This window comes from Rutidosis leptorrhynchoides, chromosome 3, assembly GCF_046630445.1.
Source record: "Rutidosis leptorrhynchoides isolate AG116_Rl617_1_P2 chromosome 3, CSIRO_AGI_Rlap_v1, whole genome shotgun sequence".
Lineage (NCBI taxonomy): Eukaryota > Viridiplantae > Streptophyta > Magnoliopsida > Asterales > Asteraceae > Rutidosis > Rutidosis leptorrhynchoides.
Genome location: NC_092335.1, coordinates 679,177,443 through 679,196,199, shown reverse-complemented (window position 1 = coordinate 679,196,199; position 18,757 = coordinate 679,177,443). Strand labels below are relative to the sequence as shown.

General features: G+C 33.0%; 1 protein-coding gene across 1 annotated transcript in view; it reads left to right on the top strand.

The window, feature by feature from the left end:
• The first annotated feature begins 4,047 nt into the window (after positions 1-4,047).
• The window catches only part of LOC139902655 (uncharacterized), a 77,270-nt gene continuing 62,560 nt past the window's right edge, over positions 4,048-18,757 (top strand). Inside the window, exons 1-2 of the mRNA XM_071885261.1 lie at positions 4,048-4,140; positions 5,571-5,648. Of these exons, the coding sequence (XP_071741362.1) occupies positions 4,048-4,140; positions 5,571-5,648 (171 nt within the window). The remainder of the gene's footprint in view (positions 4,141-5,570; positions 5,649-18,757) is intronic.

Genomic DNA, 18,757 nt, shown 5'->3' with positions numbered 1-18,757 from the left:
GATTCATATATCTGTGGATGTAAGTAGGATAGTAAATGACCGTTGAATCAGATTTGAAGAATGTACAGTGTAACTGATTAATGCGAAATCTAAATATTCCTCGGGTATTACCTATCCGTTAAAATATTTTCACCATTAACAGTTTGTACGAAAGAATTTTTAATTACAATCTTTATGAAAATATACTTACATATATATTCCTTCAGATGTAATCATGGATTTAATGAATCAATAAGATATTAAACTCATTTGATTTATCGTTAATACTAGATTACATAATCTCTAAAACTTTAAAAATTACATAATCGCCATGTTGAGCGAAGATAATCGATGTAGAACGATATGTAGAATGAAGATAAAGTAGATAGAATGATACGTAGAACGATGATTATGCTCGAGGTACAGAATGAGATGTTGAGGCATGCGATGTTGAAACTTGGGTTGTTTGTGGTACTGGTGTTGATGTTGGTGCCGGTGATGTTGCTGGAGCTGTTAAGTTTTGCACCATATTCTCCAAAGCCACTACTCGAGCGCGAATCTCGTTGACTTCTTCTATTATTCCGGGATGATTGTAGGTTGGAACAAGCGGATGAATAAGGTTTAGAATTTTAGATATAATATAATCGTGACGAGATATTCAGGAACTGATGGTGAAAATGGTGTTTCGAACAGGTTCGCCGATAAGTGTTTCAGGTTCTTCGCCAAAGATGAATTCGGTTGGTGAAAAGGATCGCCTTCTTCGTGTCTCCATTGATTAAGTTGAATACGAACACATCAGATGAATTGGGGATGGCTGATTGATTGATTCATTCTAGTGACGCTGCTTCTGAGGCTGGAGTGGGACTCTATATTCGAATCCTAGGGACTTGAACTAGTTGTGAGTTCCATTGCGTACGATTGAATAAAGGATTTTTCGATATGAGATGATTTTCGGATATCGGATGATATTCTAATTATATAGAATACCTATACATAGTACAGAAGATCCCGTAGATTACGAAGGGATTTAAGGAAACGTGTCAGATAAAGTCTACAGTAATCGATACGCTAAGATATGAATTTATCTATACACTGTCTATGCAATAGAGGCAGTAAGACGTGTCTAGACTTTAAGGATGATAATCAAATAATTTTTTGACACTAAATGATAAGCAAAACTTTTGACATGCAGACACGGTCGAAGTCCAGACTCACTTAATGTATCTAAACAACTATTAGTTAGACACACTAATGCAAGACCTGATTCGCTAAGACCACCGCTCTGATACCACCTGTGATGACCCGTCCTAATCCACCTGGACAAATTCATCAACATTTGGTCCCATTGCGATGATCGACTCCAAATAATGTCCTTAAAATGAGAAAATGCACAGCGGAAGACTTAATTCGTACCTGAGAATAAACATGCTTAAAAGTGTCAACCAAAAGGTTGGTGAGTTCATAGTTTTATCATAACAATCATTTCAATATATTAATAGACCACAAGATTTCCGTTTATAAATATACATACACTCACAAGTGTATAAAAGTATTCTATAAATTGTAGGCACCCGGTAACAAGACTTAACGTTCATGTTTTACCCTCTGAAGTACACCAGATCAGGTGTGTTTAAAATAACCTCGAAGTACTAAAGCATCCCATAGTCAGGATGGGGTTTGTCAGGCCCAATAGATCTATCTTTAGGATTCGCGCCTACCGTACATAGACAAGTAGTTTAATGTTACCAAGCTAAGGGTATATTTCTAGTTTAAACCCACATAGAATTAGTTTTAGTACTTGTGCCTATTTCGTAAAACATTTATAAAACAGCGCATGTATTCTCAGCCCAAAAACGTAAAGAGTAAAAGGGAGCAAATGAACTCACCATACTGTATTTTGTAATAAAAATACATATGACGTCATTTAACAAGTGTAGGGTTGACCTCGGATTCACGAACCTATATTATTTATATATATACTAACGCATATAATTGTAATCAAATAAATTCATATATTATATCTTAAATTATATATCTTATATATATTTAGTTTATATATGTTTAAAATAGTTAATATTTATATAGTTTAATATTATATTTAAAATCAATAAGTTGTTATATGTAAATATTTATATAAATAATCTTAATATGTATAATTATATGTAATATTATGGTAGTTGTAATATATATACTCTTACACAAAAAAATATTTATTTGTTATAATAATATTGTTAATATAAAAGTAGTAGTAGTAGTAGTAGTAGTAGTAGTAGTAGTAGTAGTAGTAGTAGTAGTAGTAGTAGTAGTAGTAGTAGTAGTAGTAGTAGTAGTAATAATAATAATGATAATAATACTACTAATAATACTAACTATAAAAGTAATGCTTTTTCTAATAATACTAATATTTATTTTAATTACTATAATGATAATAATGATAAGAATAATAATAATGATAAGTAAATAAATTAAATATCTACCTCAAAGGAGTAACTCTAAAAGAAATGCCCAAGTCCGGGTTTGAACCCGCGACGTCCCGCTAACCCGACACACTCCTAACTATTGATCCGTCAATTGTTTTTCTGTATGTAAAGTTTATTTAACCGATTTTCTATTTGTTTTTCTTCTTAACTAAAAATCCAATTATCACCATCATCACATACATAACCTTTCGTGAATCATAGTCATCTTAATTGTCACTCATTTCATACGTACATCATCATACGCGTCTATCTTCCATCATACATCATCACGATCAATACCATTAACTGATATTATCTTTTTCACCTCTCTAATCATTATCATCTTATATCAATACCACCTACATGTTCTCGGCCCAATTTAAAATGACGAGCCCACAATATATCATTTAAGTTTCACGGCCTAAATAATCTTACAAGCCCAACAAAATAGCATTTAAGTTTTATGACCCAAATCATTGCATTGCTTGATTCGCTGGAAGAACAAAATATACGTGGGGTATATATGAAAACAACAACCACTTCTTTTCTTTCTTTATTAACCCACAACCAGACTAAAATATAAATATTGCTTGCAGCCAAAACAGAAAAAAAAAATCGATGGTTCCATATCAAGGAAACAAAATTTGCTCCATCCCATCATCTTCATCATCCTTCGCTCCATTTCATCATTTCCGTTTTCCTTATACATTGACAAAAAAAAAATGATACGAAGCAGTAGCAGTAAGATGGGTTCGGTAGTGGGTTATGTTAGGTTTAGTTTGTGATCGTAACAGAAAGAATAGCAGTGTTACAGTCATATGGTTGGTTTGATTATAACATTAAAATCATAGGTTAAGGTGGTGTTGGTCTGGTGGCCTACGAACACCTCAATTGGGTCTCAATTACGTAGGTTTCGAAGGTGATTTGAGGTGTTTAAGAGGTGGTGGGTTTGAAGATAAGAGGTTGATCGATGGTAGTGGTCGATGGTGGTAATATGTCTATACGTATGTATGTATATATATATATATATATATATATATATATATATATATATATATATATATATATATATATATAGAGAGAGAGAGAGAGAGAGAGAAAGGGTGATGGAAGGTTGAAGGTGATTGTGGCAGTTTTGTTCATGAAGGTGGTCTGAGATTGACGGGGATTTGCAACAATAGAAAAAGAGGAACGGTGGTGGTGTGGTTGTGTGTTTCATGGTTGTAGTGAGAGAAAAATAAAGAGAGATGAAATATGGCGATTTGTTCATGGTTATTGTGGGTTACGATCATGAGTTTAAAACGAAAACAGTGACGGTTTAGAGGGATGGGTTGTCGAGAGTTTGTAGCTGAGACAGAAAGAATCGACAAGTGTTAAGGAGAGGTTGTTCTTGGTGATCATGATGGTATCGTAGTTCGAATGAAGGAGGGGATTCATGGTGTTTCACAATCGTGTGGTCCATGATTTCGAATAGGTGAGAAAGGAAGAGATAGAGAAAAGTGATGATGGTTCTTGGTGTTTCTCCGGTGGTTGAGCTAAGGTTCACGGTGGTGGCCGGGTGTAAAAAAAATGGTGGTGGTCTCATGATGAATGAGGGTGATGGTGAACTATGGTGGTTAGTGGTGGCGGGTTATGTTGGTTCTTGGTGGCATTTAAAGGGTTGCAATGGAAAAGGTTGAAGGTTCATGATAGTGTTGTGACGGTTTTTATGATAGTTTAAAGCTTGTTTCGAAAAGTAATAGTAGTAGGAACGAAAAATAGAAGGTAGTTTTTGTGCTTAATGGTAAGTTATGAAGAAGATGGTCCTAATAGAAAATAGAAATAGACAGAAATAGATAGATGCATTCAATGTATGTGTCTATTATATCTATATATAATATGTGATAGTGAGTGGTGAAAGTAACAATAAGATAAACATATACAATTTAATTAAAAACGTGTATCAAAAAGTAATAATAAAGAAATATTAGCAGCCCATGAATTTGGATTTTAATTACCGACGCTTTTCCCATGACGTGCTATATCGTGCCCATTGCTAAACAGCTAACGTATAAAAGTGTCCCTAAAAATCCCAAATTTTTAGATTAAGCATATTAAATTATTTCACTCATTACCTGTTTGAAACCTGATCAAAAAGGTTCAAAAATTATTCATTTTCTGTTCTGACTTATATGTACGGAGTACCAATATTTAAACTTTAAAAGGCAAAAATACTTTTAACAAATCTAAAATCTTTGTAATCGATTTACAGTTCAACTTTTATTTTAATCCTTCACAAACATGTACAATATCTATATTAAAACTAACAAAACATCAACCGATTGTTACTGCCATTTACTAATTAAGCTCGAAATCATTCATTTTCCATTTACTCTCTCTCTTATATATAGTCAGTTTTAAATAACAAGTTTTATCTCATAAATATATATTATATATTTTTAAACAAATATTATTTTATATATTTTCAAGTAGTATTTATATACACATTTATATACACACACATATATATGTATCTATTTACAAATAATTGTTCGTGAATCGTCGGGAACAGTCGAAAGTTAAATGCATATATGAAACAGTTCAAAATTTTTGAGACTCAACCTAACAGACTTTGCTTATCGTCTCAAAATATTAAATCGTATCGAGAGTTTGATTTAAAATTAGTCGGAATTTTCCGGGTCGTGACAATGGGTATCCACGGGTCATGGGCATGGGTGAAGTTTTTTTACCCGCAGGCGGGTAATGGGTCTCAACGAGCAAAAAAACAACCCGACAGGTATATAGAACTCGTGTCCGTTACCCACGGGTGTCATCCCTACTAAACCCCCTTAACCGACATTGTCTACCTCCTGCCCGGTGGAGTTAGTGACGATTCCATCTCCCACACAGACCTTGAACGAAAAGGATGAACCATCTCCGATCACTTCACCAGTTTTGAAATCTAATCCGAAGAATGGTGAGGTCTTGCTAAGATAGACCGTGACTGGAGAGGTTTTGCTTACGAGGTTAATGGGTCAAATTCAGTCAATGTCAAAACTGGTCAATGTCCAATCAGTCCAATTCTGACTTTTCCAATTAGTCTCTACAAATGATTCTTCTTACATTGAATAATGTTGCCTTGAATTTATGCAGGTGTTCACTGATGCTAGTCAGTATTTAATCCGATTTGGGAATGTGGCTCATAACACCGTATCCGATCTATCTGATAAGGTATTAATTACTACATACACTCTTTCCAATTTGTAATTTCCCACAAAAAAATATGTTATGTTAATTAATATGATTCATTTATTTTATTCTTTTTTGATTTTTCCGAATTTAAAGTAGCCGCCCACTAACATTGTCAGAGAGGGTTGTTACTGTTGGAATTGTTGTGTTACTGGACAACGATTATTTCTCAAAACAAGCAGACTGTGAAATATTTGTTTCATAATTTTGTTTATCACTATATAATACGAGTAATTAATTAAATTAATAAAATATTATTAGAGGACTAGAATGAAAGAATTGCGATTAACAATTTTCATCAACTTTTTGACATCACTTTAATATTTTATTAATATTAATATTAATATAAATAATTAAAGTGATGTTAAAAGGTGTTAATGGAGATTTTTCCATTCTAGCCCTCCATTATTACTTTATTAATTATTATTTAATTAATTACTTGTATTACATTCTGACGAACAAAATTATGAAACAAATATTTACCAGCCTTCTTGTTTTGATAAATAATCGTGTCCAGTAACATAACAAGTCCAACAGTAACAACGCTCTCTGGCAATGTTAATGGGCGGACTACTTTAAAGTCAAAAAACCAAAAAAACAAAAAAACAAATGAATCATATTAATTTAACACAACATATTTTTTGGTGGAAAATTACAAATTAGCTACAGTGTATGTAGTAATTAATACCTTATTAGATAGCTCGGATACGGGGATATGAGCCGCATTCCCAAATCGAATTACATACTGCCGGCATCAGTGAACACCTATAAAAAATTCAAGGCAACATTATTCAATGTAAAAAGAATCATGTGTAGAGACCAATGGGCAAAGTCGCAATTGGATTGATTGGGCATTGACCAGTTTTGACTTTGACTGAATTTGACCGACCAACCTCGTCTCGTAAACAAAATCTCTCCAGTCACGTCTATCTAAGCAAGGACCTCACCATTATCAAAATCCAGGGTTCTCAAGCAGGGTTCTCAAGCACTGCAAAAGGAGGGTTTTAATATTTAGAAATCAAAATAGATAATTAACATGCGGATGAATAAGTAAATAAATATAAATAAACTGCATATAGTAACATATATAATTAGTAAAATATTTTTAGTCATTGTGCATGTGCTTGTGTAAATTTAATAAATTACACAGGTGTCTATAGAGCTACTTGTAACATATATAATAGTACTCTGTAATATACTGAATATATATATATATATTAATGTGTTTGATTGTGTATTGACCATAAATGAATATAAAGTACATAAGTATGTATAGAGCTACCTATGGCATATATAATAGTAATATACTGAATAAATATCATATTTATAGTTATGAATCAACATACTTATATAGTTTGGATATGGATGTGATTTCTTCTGGTTTAAAACTGCAATTTTGCATTCACACGGGACTGAAATAGAGAAAATATTTTAGGTAAAGATTATTTAAGACAAGGTTCGAGTCTTTATAGTTTGTTTTCAAATTAGTTAGACGATGAACCAGATAAAGAATGTGTACCGTATTAGCCAGTTTTCGAAAGTCACACACAATTCACGAAATCTGTCTCGACAAAATGGTGTTTATCGAGTCGATAACATGATATTTTTCAATAAAACTGGTTCGGCTCAACGGGACATTGCTCTTATTGAAAGTTCGGTATCTGAAAGAAAAGTTGCATACCGAGCCTCTAGAGAAATGATGATGCAACCATTTTATGCTTCAAATATAAGCGTAGTTCACATTACATTATATTTCGTTTTAATTCTGATATATAAATAATAATCATAAAAATAGTATGACAACCAAGAAGTAATCATTCATATATATTAATTCTTGCAGGCTATTACTGCACCCCTTTTTTCACGGTCTAAACTGCTTACTACCAGGAAGATACAATGCGTTGATGTGCGTAGAGGTGTATACGAAATAGCTTATATTTTACTACGAAATACTATTAAATACGATACAATTTTACACAAGTTATTTATTTATTTATAGAGTGGATATACCTAAACCTTGCTACAACACTTATAGGCAGTGTACCTAATCGTACAGTAGTGTAGTTTTTAGTAAGCCCGGTTCATTCCACAGGGAGCTAGCCAAGTTTAACGCTATATTTTTAAAACTATATTTGTATAAATATATAAATAAGTAGTATTATTATTATAAAAGGGGGTTTTTACCGTTTAATGACCAGTTTTTCGATTTTAAAACTTTAGTCGCAGTTAAAACCTAATGTAAAATATTAAAAATAAATATAACTTTAATTTAAAACGTAAAGTAAATAACGATAATGAAATTGCGATAAATAAAATGACGATAAATAAAATTGCGATAATTAAAAGTACGATAATTAAAAGTAAAATTAAATAAAATGACAGTAAATAAAAGTGCGATGAAATATGAAATAAAGGAATTATGCTTATTTAAACTTCCATAATCATGATGTTCGACGTGTTGATTTTAGTTTATTACCATGGGTTAATTGTCCTTTGTCCTGAATTATTCAATATGTCCATACGGTTTTGTCCATAATAGTCCATCAGTCATAAATATAAAGTGCGAGAGTCTTCGTCAAATTATCCTTATACCCGAAGTCAAATATTCCAACTAATTGGAGATTCGAATTGTAACAAGGTCTTAATACTTTGTTTAATGAATACACCAGGTTATCGACTGCGTGTAGTCCAAGGTTTTACTACTTTGTTAACAATTACACCAATTACCCTTGTATGTAATTCACCCCTATTTCAACAAATCTATTGATTATTAATCCATCCTCGTGTCCAGTCAAATGAATAATTATTGGTATTTATAGATATCCCGCCCACCGTACCCAGTCAAGCGTATGTGGTTATATATAAATACGTCAAATTATAAGTCTATATATTAAATTAACGAGGTATCATTTAGTTAATATAAAGCCCATTAATAGCCCATAGCCTAATTTCCACAAGTGTCGTTCTTTTGTCCAAACCCCAATTATGGTACAAAGCCCAATTACTCAATCTTAATATTTAGCCCAACATCACGATTACTTCGGCATTAAATAAGCATAATAATAACTTAGCTACGAGACATTAATTTAAAAAGGTTGAACATAACTTACAATGATTAATAATAGCGTAGCGTTACACGGACAGAATTTCGACTTACACACTTACAACATTCGCTAACATACCCTTATTATTATTAATCTTAAATTAAAATTAAAATTAAAATTAAAATATAATTATATATATATATATATATATATATATATATATATATATATATATATATATATATATATATATATATATATATATATATATATATATATATATATATATATATATATATATATATATGTGAGATAGAGAGGATAGATGGTATATGGTACTCGAGCATCAGACTGCCTTTTATAGGAATGTGGCCAGAAAAAGTTGGTCATGCGATCGCATGGGATTTAGGCCTCCAGGCCATGCGATCGCATGGAGCAGGAATCCAGCTCACATACTTTTGTTTGTTTATATGCCGACGGTTTTATATATAATATAATATATATATATAATTTTAAGAATTAATTATATATTATATTATATTCATGTGCATAGTTGACTTGTAATTTTTAGTCCGTTGCGTCGAGCGTTGAGAGTTGACTCTGGTCCCGGTTCCGGATTTTCGAACGTCTTTTCGTACAATTTAATATCTTGTATTTTGCGTTTTTCGGCTCGTACTCTTGTAACTTTTAGACGTTTTTCATCATTAATTTGAACCTCTTGGATTGTACTTTGTACTTTTGAGCTTTTTGGTCATTTGAGTCTTCAAATCGTCGAATCTGTCTTTTGTCTTCACCTTTTATTATTTAAACGAATATCACTTGTAAATAGAACAATTGCAACTAAAAGCTTGTCTTTCTTGAGGGATAATGCTATGAAATATATGTTCGTTTTTAGCATTATCAAATATTCCCACACTTGAGCGTTGATTGTCCTCAAGCAATATAGTCTTGAAATAAAAATACTAGAATCACTTCTTTATTCTTCACACTTTGTACATTAGTGATTTCTATATGGCGGTATGAACAATGGTAGTAACGATGTGGTTTACAGTCCCACATGACTATGAAAATTTAGATCCTTAAGGATATTGGATCTTTATGAAAACATTTGATCTTTCAAAAATAAAATCTAGCTTTTACCCTAGATAAGTTTTTCGGAATAACCCTTCACCGGTGTTTGCAAAATCTTTTTGTGGGGTTTGTGGGTTTCAGATTTGAAAATTTTAGCTCAAAACTTGCAGTTTTGTGTCACCTACTTGCTAACCTTGTATTAGGAAAGAAACACGTCCAGTATACTTGCTCCGTATATTACCTTTCGGTAAACTACCGTCTGGTTGTAAAGGAAAGCGTTGAACAAGCAACTGTTAAGGCAATGTCCCGTGACATGCTTTTAATTATGGTCTATAACATGTCGGATGCAATTACTATCCTTTGTAGGAGCAATAGTAAAGATTACCCTATAGTTTTTCGGTCTGGCACAAGGTCCTGTCTTTGACCATACTATGCAATCACCGTTCTTACGGTTGACACCCGATTTGGTTCAGGTGACCTAATGAATTTCAGGTGAATTCCTAGGATTTTACGTTCAATGGTAATGAACGTATTGAAAATGGGGTTTTCAGAAAACAAATCGGTTTGTAATTTTGATCAAAATATTTTCTCGTTCAAGCTCGATTTTAGATATCATCGAATTTCATGAGTTTGAATTCTCAATCTTTAAGGTCAATCTCAAGGATTGAGTAATATCAGTCTTAAAAGCTGATTTTTGATCTTTAAGGCGTTTATCCTTTCTAGGGATCTGATTCATTAGTCTTATAAGCTAATTTGCACGGTGCCCCCTCCATTGTACGAGACAGATCCTCTCATGGTTAGGATAAGTCTGACCACTTGGCCACCCTGTTTGATGCTGAGGTCCATGAATTTCCAGCTGATTTTCAAGAAAACTTTTCAAGGTTTTTCGTAGAATCTACAACTGGTCTGGACGACAACTTCCTGACCTAAATCAATAAGCGCGTGTCTTTTTCGGAAGAATTTACTTCCTTTTAATGATGGAATTGATTCATCGTGTAGATCCATCTTTCTTTCAAATATATTACAATTTACCGGGTAAAACGGTTAATTTTGTCCAAAACAAAAATATCTTCAATTATTTGTACAAAAATATGTGATATATGTTCTAAATAACTTGGTAAATTTTTCCCACACTTGGCTTTTATCTTCCTTTCTTTGCCTTTTTATTGTCCTCTATTCCATTTTAAATGAATTCTAACATTTTGGGTTGTTTCTCAATTTATGTCCTTTCAGTGGTAACAATAATTTCGGTGTTAACACCTAGTTTTATCGTTCATAAATATGTATAAACATGATTTTGAATTCATTTATTTGAAAATTTTGAAAAATGTTACTAGAATTGGGTAGTCGGTATATAAGACTAGGGCTGTTCTTTATTATCAGAGAGAACTAGATTCTAATACAACTACTGCATTACTAGTATTTTTAATGGTAACCAAGTGTTTAAATTAAAATTTTAAAAATCCGAAAGAATTTAACCCCTTCCCACACTTAAGATCTCGCAATGCTCTCATTTGCAAGAAATCAGTAACAATTTAAATTATTGAGGGTGATTAGCGTAGAAAAATGATTAAATTTTACCAAAGTTTTCAAACATATTGGCGTTTGTTTGTTGAATGATAAATGGTGCACATCATTTGTTCATTCCGTCTTGTTGTTACATCACATTTGTTTTTCGTTTTGTCGTCAAAATTAGTAGCTTTTGCTGAACTTAATGCCAGTCTTTGAAAATGCGCTATTTTACCCTGTTGTGTACATGACAATATACATACATACAAATAATAACAAGCATGGTAATTTGAAATGGGACTTAATATCCCACTTTCAAATCAAATATGAAATATTAGTACAACATAATAAAAATATTAAACATTACATTAAAAGTATCACAATTTTATATGTTTAAACATAAATAAATAAAAATAATAAAAAGTTAAAAATCATAGAAATCACCAACGGGAACTATATCAATCTGGATAGGGGTTCCAGTTCATGTCGTCGGGAGAGTTCCATGGTTGGTTATAGGTGTACTGATAGGCCTGGTTAGGGTCGTAGAGAGTAAATGGTGGTCGCATATCTGGCTGGTGTGGAGGATAGTAAGCAGGTCGGGTCGGTACGTAGTTATTTGGTATCTGAGGTAATAGCTGGCTCATGATCTGATGCTGATGATAGTGCCATCTATCATGCTGTCGTTGCCTAGAATGTTCGTACACATTCTCGGCTTGCCACTGCTCGTACCGACTATGTCTATCCTGGTTTGTCATTTCTACCTCATCTATACGCTGGTAGACGTCAGTCATAGCCTCCCTAATGACATCCCTAATGTCATCCGGTTCCTCAATTTCTTCATCTGAACCTCTCTCTACCTGTGGATGACGGCCATCATATGGTATTGCCTGATTGCGTCTGCTCTTTAATACCTTAGCATCCTGATAGACCTTCAATCCTAAAGGATCAACCTGTTCCCTACACACCATCAGTGGACTCACTTGATCCCTATCTACACCCAAATACTCTCCAATGAGAGTAACAAAAATACCTCCTCCTATTACTCCCCCATCCTGTATTCCTGCCACTACTTTGGACAGATAAAAACCAACACAGTAGGGGATATTAACAAAGCTTCTAGGGTTTCGAATACACTTAAGGTAAAATAAATCGTGTAAGGTCATCTTCTCCTTGTTTTTACCTCTTTGTGTAATCGAATTAGCTAAAAATCTATGTATAATACGTAGCTCTGCTTTGTTAATATCTAAATAGGAGTGTCTTCCTCCTAGCGTAAAAACATTATAATCTAACATACGCCTCCAGACGGTGTCCGCATCAAAATTCATATCTACCCGCTCCCCATGATAAATTAAATTTGTACAATCGGGTAGTAGTAATTCACCAGGAGTATAAATCTGTAAAGCCCTGGCCACGTCCAGCATGGACATCCTGTACATCCTACGGCCAATAAAAATCTAAGAAAACTTCTATCATCTAACCTATATACATCCGCATTAAGTGAAACAGTACTCATAAGCTCAACGCACCACTCTTTATATACAGGCCTACGAATGGTGAATAAATGTTCCCAATCGGGAAAAGAAGAGCTGCCATACCTTTGGATCAGATGCTGTCTAACTGAGTTAACTAGTTGGACTCTTTCCAAAGGCTCCCAATCGATTACCCTTGGCACTTCTACATTTTTCGGTATCAGTTTAAATTTGTTACTTTGATACGTCGGGTAATCTCTCCAACTTCGATCAAATCCCAAATTAGGATGCAACTGTTTTTCATGAATCGTTGGGTATGCTATTATCAGATGAATTGGAAATTGTATGTAGGCATTAACATATTCTTGCTGCGGATCATAATATGGTACGTGTTGATCAGGTTGTTGTTGTTCCTGTTGTTGCTCCGGTTCATATTGCATTTCAGGTTCAGGTTCTGGAGCAGGTTGCCTAGATGATGATGATGCACCATCAGTATCGGTAAATCTCTGCAAAACACATTAAACACAAAATTTGTGCATCCAAATATGCATTAGTGTTAGCAAAATAACAACTTGAAACAATTACAATAACATGTTTAATCAAAATTAAACTTATACACATTTTCACAATTTTAACAATTCTACACATTTTCAAATAAGCATATATGAAAATGTTTACAAAGTTCATAAGCATTCAACTCAAATAACATGTTAAAATAACCATTACTAGCAATTAAAAAAGTTTCAAATGGCATTTACATCAATTTAATCAATTTCATGAATTTTAGACCAAAAAAGTCCACTTTAATTCCCAAAAATCATGTTTAGGATCAAAGTTTGGATCATTTAGCTACCTAAACATGTTATACTACTTAATTTAGCAATAATTCATGACAAAAATTGGCCATAACCTGTTTATATCAAAAAGCCCCAAATTGCTCAAGAACACAAACCCTAGATTTCTAAAAATTTTGAAGTTTTTGGCTTCAAATCATGTTAAATAGCATCAATCTAGGTTATACATGCATAATATACTAACAATTTAACTCTAATTACACTAGAAATTAAAAAATCAAATTAGGTAAATTATAGCTCAAGAACATTATAAATCAAATTTAAAGAGGTTTAGGGGTGTAATTGTTACCTTTCTTGATAAACTTCTTAACAAATTCATGATTAGAGCGGATTATAGCAAGAAATTTGGTGAATTTTGGTTAAAAATGGCGAATTTAGGGGTGTTTTTGAGAGATGTTCGTGTGTGTATGTGTGTTAAAAGTGAGGAAACAGAACAGGTCGACTGAGTATTTGTTCCTGAACAGTTTTTGGTCCTCATGCGACCGCATGAGGTTGCAGTGTAAACCCCATACGATCGCATGGGGTCCGTTTTTTTTTATAAAAACCTTTGACTAATGAAACAATTACATAAATTATTTAAAATTTTGTTTCTTTTAGAATGAGGGCGTTTCGGATCTTAGTCCTAGTCCGTCCCTCGACAAAATTTTAAAAATTTGTCATTTCAAAGCGTTGTTTTAAAAGCAAAGATTTTTGGGTTTTTTTAAATGTTTTTGGCATACTTTAATTCAATAAGATTAAAAATAATGAGAATAAAAGTTCTCGTCCCTCCCTTGGGTAGAGCAATTTCGGTTCAACGACCTAGTTTTCAACTCACGACGAATTTTAAAAATCAAATTTTTAACTTAGTAAAATAAAGTAAATTTTTGTTTTTAAATTCACACCAAACTTAAATTTAAAATGCATAAAATTAAAATTTCATATTATTAAAATTAAAAATTCACACCAAACTTATATTAAAAATATTAATTTTTCAAATATTTACAAACTTAAATATATTGATTTTAAAAAGTTTACAATATTAATCTAATATTTATATATTAAATTTAAAAACATGGTAAAAATTAAAATTAAAATTAAAAATATTTTTGGTCTTCTATCCCACTTTAATCAATCAAATATTATCAAAAATATACGCCCCTCTTTTCGGTAAAGTAATTTCAGTTCCATAACCTAGTTTTACTCCTGACGAATTTCTGAAATATGTTGGTTTGATTGATTAAAGATATTTATACCTTAAGAATAAACGGTAAATTTCGCAGTGATGTAATAAATTTTTGTATGATATCAATAATTTCGGTTACGCATACCTAATTTTATTGAATACCAATTTAATACTTTATAGCGAACGATTCAGTGTTTATTATCAAAAGGTTAAAAGCAATAAAAATAAAAATAAAAACTGTAGATACTTACCTGTGAGAAAGAATTCTCAGAGACCTGCTTTATCCGACTCATAGGAGAGTCGTGTGATTTGGTTTTCCATAGCTACGTAGGCGTAACCTCGATTCTTCAATATCTTTTCTTCTAAACATATGAACGGTCTTTCTCTGCATAGAGTAACAAGTTCGGTATTTGAATATGTTTGATTATTTGAACATTTACCTTCGTGTGACCATTTTCCGCATTTATAACATCTTTCAAGGTGTCATGCTCTTCTTTTTATTGCGGATTTTGATTTGCCTTTACCAAAATGTGTCTTATGATGATCTTTTCTGAGTTCTTTTCTTACTCCATCTATTTTGGCTCTTATTATTGACACCAGGTCACTCGGAAGTATGTCATTATTACGTTTAGTAATCATAGCGTGTAGCATTAGACCATGGTTTAGTTCAAAGGATTTCTTCATCTCGTAAAACCTAAAAAAATAAAAATTCAGAATGGGGGGAGAAGACTAGTTCTTTAGGGTCTGCTAGGGAAAGACCATTCGGATTCCATTCTCGAGAACTACACGAAAACAGAATATCTAACTTTAACAGAAATATATATTATGATAAAAAGATTCGATTCTCCCCACACTTAGTTAGCTGTGGTGTCGAAATTGTGATTAACTTCGTTTTCAATTGGACTATCAACAACTTGTATATATCTGACTTTTGCTTCAAGCCAATTGTTGATTTCCTCTATAACTTTCACAAATTCAACTAACATTGCCTTTTCTTTAGGCGACAAATTGGATTCTAATCGGTTACATAACTTAAAGTTCCCCTTAATCCTAGCATCTTGAATCCGTTTATAAAGTTTCTTCGTTGAACTGTTAAAAACGGGTTCATCTAATTTTGTATCAACAACGGGGTTCTTTGTTATCAGGTCATCATTGGTTGTTGCTTCATCTTCCCCACACTTAGGCATTTTTATTGGTTCAACAATTTTGGTTGGTGGAGATCTAAACTTTCGGTTCATAAAGGTGATCGATTTGTCACCATCCCTAAGTGTCATTCTACCTTCACTTACATCAATGAACGCTTCGGTGGTTGCTAAAAATGGGCAACCTAAAATTAGAGGAATATCAAGGTCTTCCTCTATATTAATAACTAAGAAATTTGCAACAAAGGTCAAACTTCCCACTTTAACAAGTAAATTGTTTGCTATTCCAATCGGGTATTTAATGGTTTGATCAAATAATTGAACACCTATTCTGGTTGGTCTTAATTTACCCACACCTAATCTTTTGTATAAGGAAAGAGGCATAACATTTGCACTTGCTCCTAAATCTGCGAGTCCATTATACATAGCACCATCGTTAAGTAAGCAAGAAATGATAAATTCACCTGGGTCTCCTACTTTAGTAAGTAGAGTTGGTTTGTTACCCATTTCCAAGTGATCTTTTCTTGGTTCTTTCACTTCCACTTGAACTTCTTGTTCACATTTTTCTTCGTTTCTTGGAATGGGAGGTTTGTATAAGAATTCTTCTTCATCACTCCAATTTGAAGCTTCCCCGTCTTCTAATTTTGGTTTTTCATATGTTGTTGATAGCATATTTATGTTTTCATTCTGAGGGTTTTCTTGAGTGGTGAAATTATGATTGACTTCATTGTCAACTTCCATCGGACCATGTATGTAATGTTTAACTCTGTGACCATTAACCTTAAATTCAATCCCATTTGAATTTATTAACTCTATTGTTCCGTATGGGAAAACTCTTTTGACTATAAATGATCCAGACCATCTTGATTTCAATTTTCCAGGAAATAACTTGAATCGTGAATTGAAAAGAAGAACTTTATCTCCTTTCTTAAATTCTTTTGAACTTCTGATTCTTTTATCATGCCATTTCTTCGTTCTTTCCTTATAGATTAAGGAATTTTCATATGCCTCAAGTCTTAATTCTTCTAATTCGTTTAGTTGACTTAACCGTAAACGTCCGGCTTCATGTAAATCAAGATTACATGTCTTCAAAGCCCAAATGCTTTGTGTTCAATTTCTACTGGAAGATGACATGCTTTTCCGTAAACGAGATTAAAAGGTGTGGTTCCAATTGGAGTTTTGTAGGCTGTTCTAAAAGCCCAGAGTGCATCCTCCAATTTCATGGACCATTCCTTCAGATTTAATCCTACGGTTTTCTCTAGAATACATTTTAAAGCTCGGTTGGTATTTTCAACTTGTCCACTTATTTGTGGATGATAAGCGGTTGAGATTTTATGAGTTACTCCATATCTTTTGAGAACTTTCTCAAGTTGATTATTACAAAAATGAGTACCCCGATCACTTATTAAAGCTTTCGGTGTTCCAAACCTTGAAAAAATACGTTTTAAAAAGTTGACTACAACTCGTGCATCGTTAGTTGGAAGAGCTTGTGCTTCCGCCCATTTAGATACATAATCAATGGCAACGAGAATGTAGAGATTATTATGAGATTTTGGAAATGGACCCATAAAGTCAATACCCCAAACGTCAAATACTTCACATACTTGAATGACATTTTGTGGCATTTCATCACGTTGACTTATTTTTCCGGCCCTTTGACAAGCATCACAGGATTTGCAAAGAAGGTGTGCGTCTCTGAAAATTGTAGGCCAATAGAATCCAGCATCGTAAACTTTTCTTGCTGTAAGTTGAGGCCCATAATGCCCTCCTGTTGGTCCTGTGTGACAATGGTTTAAGATTTGACTAGCTTCATCTCCGAATACACATCGGCGTAATATTCCATCGGGATAACTTTTAAACAAATGTGGATCTTCCCAGAAATAGTGTTTTATATCACTAAAGAATTTCTTTCGTTTTTGGTACGACAACCCTTTTCCAAGGAATCCATATACTAAGTAATTTGCATAGTCTGCAAACCATGAAATTTCATTATAATCTATCTTCTAAAGATATTCATCAGGAAAGTTATCTTGTATGGCCGATTCATTTAGAACTTCTAATTCGCGATTTTCAAGACGAGAAAGATGATCAGCGGCGAGATTTTCTGCTCCCTTTTTATCTCGGATTTTGATATCGAACTCTTGTAAGAGTAAGATCCAACGAATTAATTGTGGTTTAGCATCTTGTTTCGAAAATAATTATCTAAGACAGAATGGTCGGTATAGACCACCGTTTTAGCTAGAACGAGATATGAACGAAATTTGTCAAAAGTAAAGACAATGGCAAGGAGTTCTTTTTCAGTAGTTGTGTAATTCGTTTGTGCTCCTTGTAACGTCTTACTTGCGTAATAGATAGGTTAAAATCGTTTTTCAATCCTTTGTCCTAAAACGGCTCCCATTGCAAAATCACTTGCATCGCACATAAGTTCAAACGGTAGATTCCAATTTGGAGTTATCATGATCAGCGCATTAGTGAGTTTTTCTTGAATAATATTAAAAGATTTGATGCATTCATCTGAAAAGATGAATGGAGCATCCTTTTCTAGGAGTTTATTCATAGGAGTGGAAATTTTAGAAAAATCTTTTATGAAACGTCGGTAAAAACCGGCATGCCCTAGAAAACTCCTAACTCCTCTAACATTGGTGGGATGTGGAAGTTTAGCAATTACATCTACTTTAGCTCTATCCACTTCAATTCCTTCCTTTAAAATTTTATGACCGAGAACGATGCCTTCTTTAACCATGAAATGGCATTTCTCCCAATTAAGAACTAGATTTGATTGTTCGCATCTAATAAGCATTCGTTCAAGATTAACTAGACATGATTCAAAAGTATCACCG